This window comes from Ursus arctos, unplaced genomic scaffold (assembly GCF_023065955.2).
Source record: "Ursus arctos isolate Adak ecotype North America unplaced genomic scaffold, UrsArc2.0 scaffold_34, whole genome shotgun sequence".
In the NCBI taxonomy this organism is placed as follows: Eukaryota; Metazoa; Chordata; class Mammalia; order Carnivora; family Ursidae; genus Ursus; species Ursus arctos.
Window position 1 is genome coordinate 23,896,897 of NW_026623030.1, and position 15,730 is coordinate 23,912,626.

At 49.7% G+C, this 15,730-nt stretch overlaps 1 protein-coding gene across 3 annotated transcripts in view; it reads right to left on the reverse strand.

Annotated features, from left to right (window-relative positions):
- Positions 1–15,730, reverse strand: part of KDM2B (lysine demethylase 2B) — a 120,375-nt gene that overhangs the window by 87,042 nt on the left and 17,603 nt on the right. For all 3 annotated transcript variants that reach the window (XM_048221406.2, XM_026514836.4, XM_057305810.1), the window contains exons 5-6: positions 1,928–2,106; positions 1,595–1,701 (exon numbers count right to left, since the gene is read on the reverse strand). In XM_048221406.2, the coding sequence (XP_048077363.2) occupies positions 1,595–1,701; positions 1,928–2,106 (286 nt within the window). The remainder of the gene's footprint in view (positions 1–1,594; positions 1,702–1,927; positions 2,107–15,730) is intronic.

The window sequence follows — 15,730 nt, forward strand, 5'->3', positions numbered from 1 at the left end:
CATAAGCTCCATCAGGCCAGGGAGCTCATCTGGTTTTCTCCTCACAGTATGTCCAGTGCCCAGCACCAACCAGATGGTTAATACATACGCTGAATGAACTAATCAATCAATCACCCAATCAATCAATGAGAGCTGTGCTCTGCCCCTAACTAACCTCTGAGTCCCACACTCTTTCCTCCAGCTCTCCCCTCATGATTCCTTCAAGGCCCTCGGCACTTCACTATCCCCGTCCCTCCCCACATCCCTCCCATCTCCTCTATCTTTTAAAGCCCATGTCCAATGTCGCCTCCAAGAGGACTTCCAATGCCACCGGCCAAAAAGGGTTCCTCCTCTCCCTGTTCCCCTGCCGGGAGCCTGTCTCCCTCTACCTGCGATGAGTCGCACCTCATGCCGTGTGTTTTATGATGCATTTTCCAGAGGGTAAGGGCTCCTAGTCTTGCTCATCTTTTACTTCCCCATGCCAGGGGCTCTGGAAATTTTACTGTGATCGAATGGGAAAGGAACAGAACTGAAAACACTCCCACCCAACCCACCCTGAGCCCACTCTTTGTGTTTGATGTAGCCCAGATCCAAGGGATGTAAGGAGCTTCAGCTTCAAGGGGAAGAAAAATGCCTGAGAAGTAATTAAAGAAAGAGAGAGCTTGAAAGCAAAGCCTTGAGAAGCTAGGGCCAGCACGCTGGCCTCCCTTACAAAGCCTGGCACCGAGTCTGCATTCACTCCGCCCTCAATGAAGGGTGGAGTGAATGAACAGCTCACAGCCTTCAAGCTCCTGGGGGCGCTCCTGGCAGCAGGGCCGAGCAGAGAGACGCTAATGGATTCTGAGCCACCAGGGCCAACTCTTCTAGGAAGACCAGAGCAGCAATCCTGCCCAGGACAGCCAGCAAGCACCTTCTTCCCGTTCTGGAGACAGAAACACAGACAGCCTGAGATGGTGAGAGCCCTAAGGTAGCCCCAAGGGTCCCAAGGGTCCGTTACTGAAATTCTAGAAAGTGGAGGGGAACATAGGTGCCTCTGCCCAAGTTAAACAACGGGTCTCAGGACTTACTGGTCACATGTAGTGATGTCCCTGCAATTAGACGCGGCCACCTTCCCAGCCCAGAGCCCACCTGCCACGTGGAGACATCATCTACGGAGTGTTTGATGAGTAAGTAGGCCTTGCACTTTGTTTGGGAAAAGCCCTGGGTCTCAAGAGCAAGGAGCAAAAGAACACCAGACCCCTCCCCAGCCCTCAGCAAAAGCAAAGTATCCACGATGAGCGGGTCTCTCTGAAGATACCCGCTCCCAGGCCATGCTGTCCCTTGGCGGGAGGAGATTAAGGTATGACAAGCACGTACACCCACACCGAGATGGTCCTGTCATTCTTTGTCTCCCCCTCAGATCACATGCCCCTGGGGAGAGCTGGCAGGGAGGCCGAAGGGCCATCTGGATGGGGAAGGCAGAGCTCCTGCGTTCCAAGGCCGTAAGATATCAGGCTCCTCATGCCAAGGACCCCCGTATCCCTCACATCCCAGCAGGACCCCGCAGGGCTGAGACACACACCTCCACCCCCCGCCCGCCCCCAACCAGCTCCCACCACCAGCCAGCCAGTCTTACTTCTTCACTTTCGGGTACTTCATCTCGGCGATGGCATTCGTGGCTTCTGTCTGCTTGTCCTTCAGATGCTGGGGCCACATGTTGTCCACCCAATCCACCAGATCCACCTGGAAGCCAGACTGCCGTCAGCACTTCCTGTCTGGGGGTGCCCTTCCGCCGGGCTCCCTCACCACCTGACCCCCTCCCTCACCACCTGCGCCCCCACCACCTGACCCCCTCCCTCACCACCTGTGCCCCCCACCTGCCCTTCCCTGGGGCCGGCCTGGGCTGAGAAGCCAGGCAAGGAGAGAAGGGGGCAGGTGTCGGGCAGGGGACCGCGGCCGGGGGCCCTACCACAGTTGGACGCTTGACCAGGTGCTCCAGCTTGGTGTGGCTGAACTCCAGGCTGATGACATTGTACAGCTTGTCCCGCTGGGCCTCAGGCGTCTCGTAGTACCGCACAAACTGGGACATGCTCATCTCCGTGCCCTTCTGCGTGTTCACATCCATCACGTCCACCAGCCGCCGGCTACCTAGGGGCGGAGTCCACACGCTGCTGGCTCCTGGCGGCTCAGGAGCCGCATCCCACTTGGGATCCCCATCAACGAACCCCGCCCTCACCCGTAGGCCACGTCTGCTCTATCACCTGGTCCGGCTGGCTTTCCTTACTGAATCTCTCTCCAGTCCACCTGCTTCCCTCCACCACCACGGCCTCCACGCCGGTCCAGTCCACCCTTACTACTCTACGCTCCAAGACGCCCTCCAGAACTTCCTACGGGGTCCCCAGGCTCCCCCCTCCTATCCATCCTCCACAGTGCTACCAGCGTGTTTCTGAAACAGAGACCTGACCACGGACACTCTCTCTCTGCTTCAAACCTTCAATGTTCCCCAATGCCTACTGAAGATTCTCTTGGCATGGCCCTCAAGGCCTTTCTGTTTACTCACAGCTCTAGGATAGTCCTTATTTCCAGAGAAAATTAGCTATTTGGTAGTCTCCCTCCCTAGTCTACGGGGCCAGGAAAATTACTTGGGCTTCTCTGAACCTCTGTGTCTTCATCCTGCCATCTCCTTTCATAGGCTAGCTGTGAGGATTAAATCAGATGCCGGTCACAGATTAAACCCGATGATGCTCACAGAACTCCTTGGCCCAGCGTCTGGTGCATAAATGCATGGGTCCCCCCATTACTTCTTGGCACTAATCACAATTCCTAAATATGTTTGCTTTGTTGTCTTTCTTCCCTACCATTCTGTTATTGTCACCAGGGCAGAAGTCCTGTCTGTCTTGCTCACCACTTTGCCCCAAGTATCTACGCAGAGCCTGGCACATAGTAGGAGATCAGTACCTATTTACGGAACAAATACATGAATGTTGGCTCTCCTGTACAGTATGCGACACACGACTTCTCATATGAACGACCACTGGACTAAAAGGAGTGAGTTGCGTGCCTCCCTCTGCTTCCCGGAGAGAAGGAGACAAGCTCGGCACTGGGGGACGGGAGCGTTCGGTGCTAGCCCCAGGACCCCAGCAACTAATGAAGCTTCAAGGTGGGCCGCCTGGGGGGCTCCCTCATTTGGGCATCCGACTCTTGATTTCAGCTCGGGTCACGATCTCAGGGTCATGAGATCAAGCCCTGCTTCGGGCTCTACGTTGGGCATACAGTCTGCTTAAGATTTTCTCTCTCCCTCTCCCCTTGACCCTCCCCTCCCCACACCTCGCTCTCTTCCTCTCTCTCAGAAACAAAAACAAACAAACAAAAAACAAGGCTTCAAGGAAATCACGACCCTTCCGGGACTCTGCTTCCCCATTTGTAAGATGAGATTAAGAGCTCCAGAACTTCAGCCAATGTCGAAGGGACAACCAAAGCTCCGAGGAAGGGTTGTGAAAGGAGAGAAGACAGACACAGAGCAGATTGCCAAATCCATGGTGATTTATGATGAAAACTGCCTCCTCCTGCCTGTCAGGACACAAAATAAGCATCATGACTGGGATGAGAAGCCTGCCATCTGGTAAGGAAAGACCTCAATTCTCCATTAGCTCAATGACAAATATATGGTCCATGGAAACTTAGAAATGTGTAAACCAGGGGCCCCTGGGTGGCTCTGTTGGTTGAGCATCTGACTCTTGATCTCAGCTCAGGTCTTGATCTCAGGGTCATGAGTTCAAGCCCCGTGTGGGCTTCCATGAAGCCTACTTAAAAAAAGAAGAAGGAGGGGCGCCTGGGTGGCACAGCGGTTAAGCGCCTGCCTTCAGCTCAGGGCGTGATCCCAGCGTTCTGGGATCGAGCCCCACATCAGGCTCCTCTGCTATGAGCCTGCTTCTTCCTCTCCCACTCCCCCTGCTTGTGTTCCCTCTCTCGCTGGCTGTCTCTATCTCTGTCAAATAAATAAAATCTTAAAAAAAAAAAAAAAAAAAAAAAAAAAAAAAAAGAAGAAGGAGAAGAAGGAGAAATGTGTAAGCCAGAGGAAAGAAATAGAGAGAAGAACCAGAAACAAGTGATCCCCTTGTTCAAAGCTACTCCAAGAACAAAGAGCAAACTAAGCAAACAGGGGCCAGCAAGGGATGGCCCGGAGGGCAAATCTGGCCCACCACCTATTTTTGTACCGCCCTTGAGCTGCAGATGGTTTTTATGTGTTGCTTGTTTTGTTTTTTAATCTGACAGAGAGAGCAAGAGAGCACAAGCAGGGGGAGCAGGAGAGGGAAAGGAAGAAGCAGACTCCCTGCTGAGCAGAGAGCTTGACGTGGGGCTCGATCCCAGGACCCCAAGATCATTAAGCTGAAGGCAGACGCTTAACCAAGGGGCAACCCAGGTGCCCCAGCTTTTACATTTTTAAGTGGTGGAGGATGGGGAAAAAGTAAAAAAAAGACTACTTTGTGATATGAAAATGATACAAAACTCAAACCTCTGGGCTCACATATAAAGTTTTATTAGCACGCAGCCACACTCTGGTTCACATAACGTCTCTGGCTGCTTCCACGCTCCATCAGCTGAGCTGCGTAGCCGACAGGAGATGGCACGGCCGGCAAAACCCAAAATACTTACTCTCTAGATCTTTACAGAGAAAGTTTGCCAACCCCTGAACTAGACGAAATCCTCATGGAACTTACATGCTGATGTGAGTAATATTCCCGTCTGGTTCAGTGCGAGATACCCAGCTCTGTGCACAGAGCCTGCCCTGTAATAGGCCCTGGGTCAATATTTGTTGAACAAACACACAGCGCCTTCCACATCGCAGGAACTGCGTAGTAAAAGTAACCCCTTATGCACGTACGAGAACCTCGCTGTTACTATCTTTTGGATTCATTATCTAATTCTTTACAACAACCCCAGAAGTAAGGTAGGACTGTCCCTGTCTTAGGAAAGAGGAAACCAATGCCCTAGAGATGATGGGCTTGGCTCAAGTCCTCCAGAACATACTCTACCATTTAGAAGAGCTAATGTTTACACAGCACAGGCAAGCTGTCTACGCAGGTTAACTTAAGCTAACCGTGGTTCTGTGCGGTAGAACTTCACTTATACTCATTTGATGGATGAGAAACTGAGGCTTAGACAACTAACTACACCCAAAATGCCCAGTGAACGAGTAACAGAACTAGAACTTGAAGCCAATTCAATCTAATCCACAGCCCAGGTTCCTAACCCCCCAACCCCTGCCCCTGCCCAATGCAATACTGACTCTAGATCACATGCTAGGGTGGAAAAAAAGATCCCCACCCTCCGTGACTGGCTCCTGACCACGCAGATCCTGGGAAGACATGGAGAACGGCTCTGTTTTTGCGTCGGGATCGCAGATCCACCAGGGGGCATCCCTGAACTTTGTTGGAAATTCAGGCCAGCTCTGGACAGCACTGGCTCCTTCCTAACCAGGGCTCCTGGAACAGGTGGGCTCTACGCAGCTTTTCTGGGAAGCCCAGTTGTCAGAGAACCTGCTATGACAGGGGGGGAGGTGAGAGGCGAACAGGTACCCAAACCCTCGCTCCTCTCTGGCCAGGTTCCCACCTTCCCCTGCCTCTCCTCCCTAACCCGGCACAAGGTCCCATCTGCAAAGCCCCTGCACAAGGACTGCCGGGCAGGGAGATGGCAATCACAGCCCTAGAGGCTCATGCAAGTCAGTGTTGAAAAGTGAAGCCCAGGTGCCCCTATCAGTACAACAAAGTGAAGGTAAAACTTTATGGTTCAAATGCCAGCTGGGCCCGAGGCCTTTTAGCTTCTCTGAGTATCAGTTTCCCCATCTGTGACATGGGGACAAAAGTAGTAGCTAGCCCATGGGGTTGATCTGAGCCTTAAATGAGATCATGGACATGAAACACTTCCATTAAATGCCCGCAGGCAGGTAGTGTTACCAAACGGGCCAATCTGATCTATAATTACAGGTGGAGAAAGTGAAGCAGTAGAAAGAAAGTCAGAGCCACTTAAATCTCTGCCGGCCAGTCCAATGGACTGCTACTTAAGATCCTAAAACATGATAAGGATGGCTACTGGGTGTGGTTTTATGGGGGAGGAGGGTGATAAAGATGTCCTAAAATTGACTGGGGCGATGTCTGCACAACTCTGTGGACAGATGAAAAACCACTGAATCAGACATTTTATTTTATTTATTTTTAAAGATTTTATTTATTTATTTATTTGACAGAGAGAGACAGCGAGACGGAACACAAGCAGGGGAAGTGGGAGAGGGAGAAGCAGGCTCCCCACTGAGCAGGGAGCCCGACATGGGGCTCGATTCCAGGACCCTGGATCATGACCTGAGCCAAAGGCAGATGCTTAACAACTGAGCCCCCCAGGCGCCCCCACTGAACAAGACATTTTAAATAGTTGAATTATACGGTATATGAATTATACCTCAATAAAGATGTTATTAAACACAAATTCAGGCACTAAATGACCAACAAAGTTCGTTTTTCTAAAAGTAGCTTTCTCTTTCAGGAGTCTCAACTGGGGGTACCTGGCTGGCTCAGTCAGCAGAGTGCAACTCTTGATCTCGGGGTCGTGAGTTCGAGTCCCACCTTGGGTGCAGAGATTACTTAAAAAAAAAAGTTTCCTATCAACTTAAAAAACAAACATTAAAAAATGTAAATTATATTGAATTACTACATTGTACACCTGAGGCTAATATAACACTGCATGTTAATTGGAATTAAAATAATAACTTTAAAAAAATGTAAATGGGGGCGCCTGGGTGGCTCAGTCAGTAAAGTGTCTGCCTTCGGCTCAGGTCATGATCCCAGGGTCCTGGGACCGAGCCCCACGTGGGGCTCCCTGCTCAGCTGAGAGCCTGCTTCTCCCTCTCCCTAGGTCTTCCACTCCCCCTGCTTGTGCTCTCTCTTTCTCTGACAAATAAATAAATAAAATATTTTAAAAATAAATAAATAAATAAATGTAAATTATTCAGCCATAAAAAGGAATGGAGTACTGATCCACGATACGATATGGATGGACCTAAAAACATGATGCCAAGTGAAAGAAGCCAGTCACCCATGGTCACGTGCTGCATGAAGCCATTTACAGAACATGTCCGGAATCGGTAAATCCATAGAGACTAGAAGTAGATTAGTGGGTGCCAGGGGCTGGGGGACAGGAACTGAGGAGTGCTAAGGGGTAGGGGTTTCCTTTCGGGTGATGAGAATGTTTCAGAGCCAACAGAGAAGTAATGGTTGCACAACACTGTGAAAGCACTAAATGCCACTGAATCATATACCTTAAAATGATTAATTTTATGCTATGTGAATTTCACCTCAATAAATTATTTTTCTGGGGCGCCTGGGTGGCTCTTGATTTTGGCTCAGGTCCTGATCTCAGCGTCATGCGGTCGGGCTCCAAGCTCAGCGAGGAGTCGGCTGGAGATTCTCTCTCTCCCTCTCCCCACCCCTGCCACGCACATGCTCTCCCTCTCAAATAAATACATAAATCTTCAAAAATAAATAAATATATAATTTTTCAAAGCCATGGAAGACATGACTTTTAATCTTATATACTTCCTCTAATCTGACAAGAACATGAACTTCATTTCTTACGAACTCTCTCTCCTTTTACCTAATTGTTTGTGTGAGAATCTCTCCCTTCCTCGTGGATCAGGAGCTTGGGCCACGGACTGTTCAGCTCCTCTCTCCACAAAGCCTTCACAAACTGCCCCACAGTGCCCTTCCCTCCCCGTAGGGAGGTTTTCGGTGCTAGGTGTGTGCATGGGCTCAGTTCTTCACAACTTAGTTAGGGCTTGGGGATGCAGGTGGGAAACGCTAAAGAGAGCCGGGGAAATAAACACAATTCTGGAACGTAGCGGGATGGTGACCCACCAAAAGATTTACCCAGAACCTTAGTATAGGACCTTATTTGGGAAAAGGGTCTTTATAGAGGTAATTAATGTAAGGATCTCAAGATGAGATCATCCTGGACCGAGGGTGGGCCCTAAATCCAATCACTAGTGTCCTTAGAAGAAGGTCAAGGTCAAGTGAAAATCGGAAGCAAAGAGTGCCTACAAGCCGTTGAAATGCCTGAAGTCACTGAAAGCTGGAAGAGGCAAGGCAGGAGTTTCCTTCAGAGCCTCCAGAAGGAAGGAACTCAGGCAGTCACCGCCTCTGTTTTGGACTTCGGCTTCTGAAACTGAAAGACGTTCTGTAGTTTTAAGCTACTCAGTTTGTGGTACCATGTTATGGCAGCCCCAGAAACCAATACAAGACCACAGAGGGTCACACGGGAACCTGGTGGCAGACGCTCACTTTATAATTCTTCTTTAAACTTCTCAGCATATATAATACATTCCACGTACAAAAGTGGATCAGAGGACTCCTGTTTCAGATTCTGGTCTTTCTCCATAGCGTAAGATCTTTAGGCAAAGTACTCCAACGTCCTCATTGGCAACACAGAGATAAGACCATCTACCTCAAAACACAGTTGTGAAAAAAAAAATACCCAAAACATTTCTTTTCATTTAAAAAATTATTTTCAATATTCAGACAATTAATGCTAGAGGCAAATGAAAGGTTTTTAAGGGTACCAAACATGCCGTGGCATCTCGGTGCACAGAAGTTAAAGATTTGCAAGCAAGCCACAGCTTCCTGGCCCTACCGATCTAAAACGACAAGACTGTAGGGGCGCCTGGGGGGCTCAGTCGGTTAGGCATCTGCCTTTAGCTCAGGTCATGATCTCAGGGTCCTGGGATTGAGCCCCAATGTCGGGCTCCCTGCTCAGCGGGGAGACTGCTTCTCCTTCTCCCTCTGCCCCTCTACCCAGCTCTTGCTGGCTCTCTCGCTTGCTCTCTCTCTCAAGTAAATAAATAAAATCTTTAAAATGACAAGATTGTCTATATAAACCCCTTCTCTTTCAGAATATTTCTGACTCATTAACCTGATTACCAAACTTACACAATGAAACTAATGTATAATAAATGTACAAATTTGGAGCACCTGAGGGGTTCAGGTGGTTAAGCTTCTGCCTTCAGCTCAGGTCCTGATCCCAGGGTCCTAGGATACAGCCCCATGTTGGGCTCCCTGCTCAGCAGTGAGTCCGCGTCTCCCTCTCCAGAGCTCTGTGATATCTCTCGCTCTCGCTCTCTCTCAAATAATAAATAAAATCTTTAAAATATAAATAAAAATAAATTAACAAATGTACAATGTTGACAACCCTAAAATGGTAGGTCATCACATCTGTTCTATAAAGTTGGTTTTATGTGATGCCAGCTTATATACAACCCAAATCAAAGACTATAAAAAAAAGATTAAAACAAAAAACAAAAAAATAGCCCAAATCTAGTTCTAAAAAATCCCCTTAAAACTGGGTAAATTTGGGGCCCCTGGGTGGCTCAGTCGATTAAGCATCTGCCTTTGGCTCAGGTCATGATCTCAGGGTCCTGGGATCGAGCCCCATGTTGGGATCCCTGCTCAGTGGGGAGTCTGCTTCTCCCTCTGCCCCTCCCCCGCTTGTGCTCTCCCTCTCTACATAAATAAATCTTGAAAAAAAAAAAGATAAAATCAAAAACAAACAAAGGAACCAAAACTATGGAGTCAACTGAGGTGACCCATATAAAATGTTTGGAGGCATAGACGGCACAGCTCGTACTGGCTCCCTCCTCTCCAGGGCCTAACTTTACTTCCCTCTATTCCACTAATAGGCTTACCTTGAGGGCTCTTGTGGTTGAACTGTGTCCCCCAAAAGAGACGCTCAAGTCCTAACCCCAAACACCTATGAAAAGGTCCTATCTGGAAATAGGGTCTTTGCAGTAGTGATCAAGCTAAAATGGGGTCAGTGGATGAAGGTGGGGCCCTTCGCCAATGCCGGTGTCCTTATAAGACAAGGGAACACGGACAGAGAGACACGCAGGGAACACAGCCACGTGAAGATGGTGGCAAACAATGGAACCATGAAGCCAGAAGCCAACAGACATCAGAGAAGCCAGCAGCTACCAGAAGCTGGAGGAGGCTCCGAGGAATTCTCACCTCGAGCCTTCCGAGGGAGCCCAGCCCTGCCAACACCTTGATTTCAGACTTGCAGACTCCAGAGCTGTGAGAGAATACATTTCTACAGCTCGAAGCCACATGGGTTGTGGTGCTGTGGCAGCCCTGGCAAACAAGAAGGCTGGCTGAACAGAACATGACTGGGTAACCCCACGGGGCTCCATAAATATCCCTGAAGGCAGAGAAGGGCTACCCCACCCCTGGCCTCCCCCACCGGGCCTAGTACAAGGTGTTACAGGACAGACACGCTGTATAACTAAACCGTGCGGTGAACAGGAAGCTTCGCCAAGAGAAAATGACATCCACAGGTGACATCATACCACTTCATCCTAGATCTTTGTCAGCTTTTTTCTCGTCTCTCCCCCCTACTACACTGTAAGCATCGTGAGGGCAAGAGTCTTGTCTGTCTTGCTCACTACTCTAATCCATGGATCTAGAACAGAGAGCCTGGCACATAGCAGGAGCTCAGTAAATATTTGTGGAATGAATAAATAACGTTGGGTGTTTTTCGATCATATGTTCTTCTTAGCATGTGACATATGACCTCACATATAAATGACAGTTGAACTGGAGAAACGACCTGGGGGGTGCCTGGAGGTGGATATGTACAACCCTCTCCACGCTAGGGAAGATGAAGCCCCCAACCTGGAAAGAAAGCATCTGGAAATCCTGAGCAGTCAGGAGCCCCACCGGTGGGACAACTATTGCTGAACACAGAAGGATGTGGGTGAGAGAGGCCTGTTCTTTCTTTTTTGAACACAAACCAGGCTTCCAGCACAATCTCCAGGGCTCTCGACGCACCCTCGTTTCCCTCCACTCTTAGCCAGGTGCACATCCCCAGACGACCCCACCTCAGCCTGCCCAGTGCCCAGATGAAAAGGGAAATCAAGGTCTGGAGTGGTCAGAGGGGTGAGGAACAGCTGGGGCTGACAGGGGAGTAAGGGTGTGCAGGGAAGAGGCCCGAGGGGGGAGAGACTGAGTGACTATATCTGAAGCAGAAGGCTGAGACACTTGGTTCTAAGAATAGCTTTCTTGGTGCGCAGGGAGTTCCGTCCAGCTCCCCAGGTGTCCTGGAAGCCACAGTCTATGGGAGGATGGAAGCGGGAAGAAAGGGAAGGGGACGGGAAGTCAGATCTTTTAGATGCCTGGGCTCCATAAACATAAACCCCCAAGAAAACACAAACGTACCAGAACCCGGAAAATTAAACTCTGCTGGGTTCCAGCCCCCAGGTGGCAGCGAGAGGTGCAGAAATGAGAACACACTTCCTAGGGAGGCAGAATGAGGTTGGTCGACGTGACCACTGGTTTAGGAGTCTGAGAGAAGCGCCAGCCCTGAAACAAACAGCAGATGGGGGGAGTGTCTCTCCAGGTGTATTCCAGCCAACGAATGACAAAGGACGGTCGAATGAGACCACCGCCACTTTGCAGCCCCTAACGCAATAAGGAAGCTACACATTAAACATCAATACCTGCTAACATCAGACAGACAGACAGACAGAGATGACCTGACATTACGTGCCTCCTGATGGAAGAACAGAACATCATCTATGAAGTAGTCTTGCTAGGAAGAATGAATGAATGAATGAATGAATGAATGAATGCATTTTTATACGGAGAGAAAGATAGTCTCTGAATCTGATCAAGCATCTACATTCAACTGCCAACTTACAGAAACTACAGAGGACAGAGGAACACAAACCACCCCAAGGGAGCACTACTGGCAAAATCCAGACAATGGGGAAACCTACAGGTCAAAGAATCCAGCTTCAGATTGGCTGGAGATGGTGGGAGGGCCCAGAGATTATAAGAGACTTAAAAGTCATCACAACCAATCACAGCGTAAGGAAGGTATTTACATTCTGACTCACAGAACTGGCAAAAGAAAAGAAAAAAGAAGTAACATGTATGCTAACGTGAAATTGGACATTTGCACAGTATATGTGGATATTTACTCACTTCATTTATTTAAAAATTTTTTTTCTTTTTTAAGTAAGTTCCACGCTCAGCATGGGGCTTGAACTCACAACCCCAAGATCAAGAGTTGCATGCTCTACCAACTGAGCCAGCCAGGCACCCCTGATATTGACTCTTTTTTTTTTTTTTAAGATTTTATTTATTATTTGACAGACAGAGAGACAGCCAGCAAGAGAGGGAACACAAGCAGGGGGAGTGGGAGAGGAAGAAGCAGGCTCCCAGCAGAGCAGGGAGCCTGATGCGGGGCTCAATCCCAGAACCATGGGATCACGCCCTAAGCCGAAGGCAGATGCCTAATGACTGAGCCACCCAGGTGCCCCTGTGATATTTACTCATTTTAAGGAATTATTGATTTTAAAAGATTAGGTGTGATAACACTATTGTGACTATGGTTTTAAAAATCCTGGGCACCTGGGTGGCTCAGTTGGTTAAGTGACTGCCTTCAGCCAGGTCACGATCCTGGGGTCCAAGGATCGAGTCCTGCATCAGGATCCCTTGCACAGCGGGGAGTCTGCTTTTCCCTGACCCTCACCCCTCTCATGCTCTCTTTTACTCTGTCAAATAAATAAATAAAATCTTCTTTAAAAAATCCCTTCTCATTCAGAACTATATACCGAAAACTTTGCGGATGAAATGGTATGATGCCTAGATATGCCTGAAACATCACAGGAGGATAGGAAGTAGATGGAGGTGTGGAAGGGGTAGGTGTTGGGGCTGGGTGATGGGTTCATGGGAATTCACTATTATTCTGTCTACTCATTATTTTTTAAACTTCTCTTCAGCAAAAAGTATTTTTATAAATACGTGGCTTCAGAGGCCTCATTTACCCTTTCTAGATTTGGAGGGTGTTTATTTGCCCCCTGTTGATGCAAGAAAGCCCAACACAATGCCTGGCACGTGGTAGGGTCTGCAACACGCTTCACCACCAGCCACTGAGCTGGTCTGGGAAATGAGGAGGTGTCCCAACCAGACAGACAGGGAAAGGGAGCTCTTTCGCCTGGCCCGTAGGTGTTCTCAGGCACTTTGAGTTTAACCCTGAAGACACAGCCCCACAACGGGGTCTTTCATTCTCACTGGAAGAACCACACTGGTGCCTGGCTTGTTTGTTCCTTGGTCAGTGACGGCCCACAGGAGGCCACTCAATGAGCAGTGGGTGCCTCCGGGGCACCCAGGACAGTGCCAAGAGCCCTGGACTGAGTTCCAGTCCCAGCAACCCTCATTGACCCTGCTCCAGGCCTCAGTTGCCTCGTGTGCAAAGCCAGGAAGAACTGACCTTTATACTTCTGTTTTTACCTCCATAGAACTCTTTCATCAAACAGAAGCTTTGACAAGAGCCAAAGGCATAAATAAAAACAGGCAGCTCAGGCTGAAGCAGGACGGGGGGAGGGGAGGTGGAGCTCAGAACCCAGATCCGGATTCCAGGGGATTTCCCTTTGAAAACCACTGGGTTAGGTCTTTTTCCTAAAAAAAGACCTCTTCCAGGAGGTCTCCTAAAAAAAGTCTTCTTCCACGACTGACACACTGATTTTTAGCCTAGTTCTCAAATACTCCGATCAGATCCCTTAAATGTGAACTGGGAAGAAGTCAGTGGGGGAGGAGACCCAGAGACTTGCCCCCAGGGGTCACTGGGGACACTGGGGCCTGCCAGTCCTTTTCAGTCTGAGCTGGGAGATTAAGAATCAGCCCTCCATCTTCTCAGGTTCCCAGTCTGGTCTGCCACTGATGGCAAAGGCGAGCTGGGCGTAAGTGCCAGGTGTCTGAGCAGGAAGCTCAGGGAGGAGGCATGTGCCCCCAAGGGACAGAAGGGACAGATCGGAGCTAAGAATGGAATGCGGCCCTCCACGCTCTGGGGAGCAGCCATCCCTGGAGCAGGTGACAGGGACAAGCTGCCCTTTGGATCCTGCAAGGGACCCAGAGCCCTGGAACTCTCAGGCTCCTGAAGTCAATGGGTTACAGGAGAAATTTTCCACATTGAGCAGTGCCCGGCATTCCTAAGTAGGCCAGCAGCTCAGCCCCCCTCCTTCCTCTTGCCCCCCCAGCTCACTGGTTCTCTGGGCTCACAGGCTCCACACATCCAACAAATTCCAGCTGCAGAAATTAATCCGTGGCCCCATGGCCCTTGCTTTGAAGGCCCCATCCGTCAGCTCCAAGAACCATGGGCTCGGCACCGGGAGGAGGCTGCTGAAAGTCACCTTGAACGCTAATATAAAGCACACGCGGGTGCTGACCCCGAACTCCGCCTGAACCCGCTCTTCAGAGAGTGGCCACCACTGTCCCTCTCTAACGTCCTCAAGTTTCTGGATTGGTTTTTTATTCCACACCTTGAAAGCATCTCCTTACCCATTTCACAGAGGTGGTGTTTATTCGCAAAAGCACTGGCCACGGTTCAAAGCTCACTCTGCTCTCTCCTAGCAGTGAGGCCTTGGGTAGCACAGCCCTGAAGTGTTCTGGGTCTCCGCTTCCTCATCTGTAAGGTGGAGATAATAGGGCCTGCCCATACAACAACCGAAAGTACCTTGTACACTAGATGCAGGGGTCCCATCGAGGATGTTGTCCGGCACCAAAGGTGCGAGGGAGAGAGGGGAAGGCCCAGGGCGGAGAGTCTCCACACCACTTTTCCCGGGTCTAGCCCTCAGTTTCCTCACTGAGAAATAACATGCTTGCTAAGGTCCCCAGGCTCTCCCTAAGCACTGTTATCTCCTAGCTCCTCACTTTTGACCCTTCAAAAAATTATCCCCAGCAAACATCCAGTGCCAGGATGTCCTCTGTGCCCTGGGTTCAAGACCCTGCCTGACCCTCACAGACGGATGAACAGAAGAAGATACAAACCCAGACTAACAAAGCAGGGTTAAACCCAATCAGCCAAGAAAACCCAAAAAGACACCTGAGCCAAAAACAACAAAGAGGTCTGGATTACAGGACACTGAGAGCCACCCACAGTTCTGTGCAGAAGTTACGAGAACAGCTCCTTGGTCAAACAGATACGGGCATAAATCTCAGCAATTCCACACGCTAGCTGTTTTGACTGTGGACAAGTCACTCTGAGCCTCAATGTGACATCAATGGAATGGGGATAGTGGGCAATGCAGTTTTACATGGATCAGACAAAATAATACGGGAGAGGTCCCTGGCTTATAATAAGATCTCGGGAAGCAGCAGCTAAGGCTACTAGCTCCAGCCTAAGGAGCTACCCCACAGGGGAGTGGTTCCTGTCAGGCAAACAGGGGGCAGAAGCAAGTTTAGCTCCCCAAGACCCACACACAGTCAAGATTTTGATTTCGGAACACTGGCTTTGCAGGAAAAGGGAACTAGGACAAAAAAAACCAGTGAGCTGGGTGTTGATCTTAAAGAGAAAAAAAAAAAAAAGGAAACACAACTGAACCCCTCTGCAACCCTCCTTCCTTAGGGCTCAGGAGCCTCAGCCCTCTTGACTTCCTGCACCTCCCCCTGCGGGCATCTCTACCTGTTCCACCGGGTGGATGCTTCCTGGCCCGTCTGTCCAACCTGGATTTCTCTCCTGAGCTCCATTCAGCGTGGCCAGAACGGAGCCCATCCACACCCCCAATGCAAGTCTACTTTTCCTCTGGAAACCCAGAGGAAATGCTTGCGTTACAAGCATCACCTTCTCCCGACCACTGAAATTCAAACCCACGTTTGAATCTGATGTGCCATCTGCTGTCTGGGCAACTCGCAAGGCACTGCTCTCCAGGCCTCAGTTTTCCCCACCTGTGAAA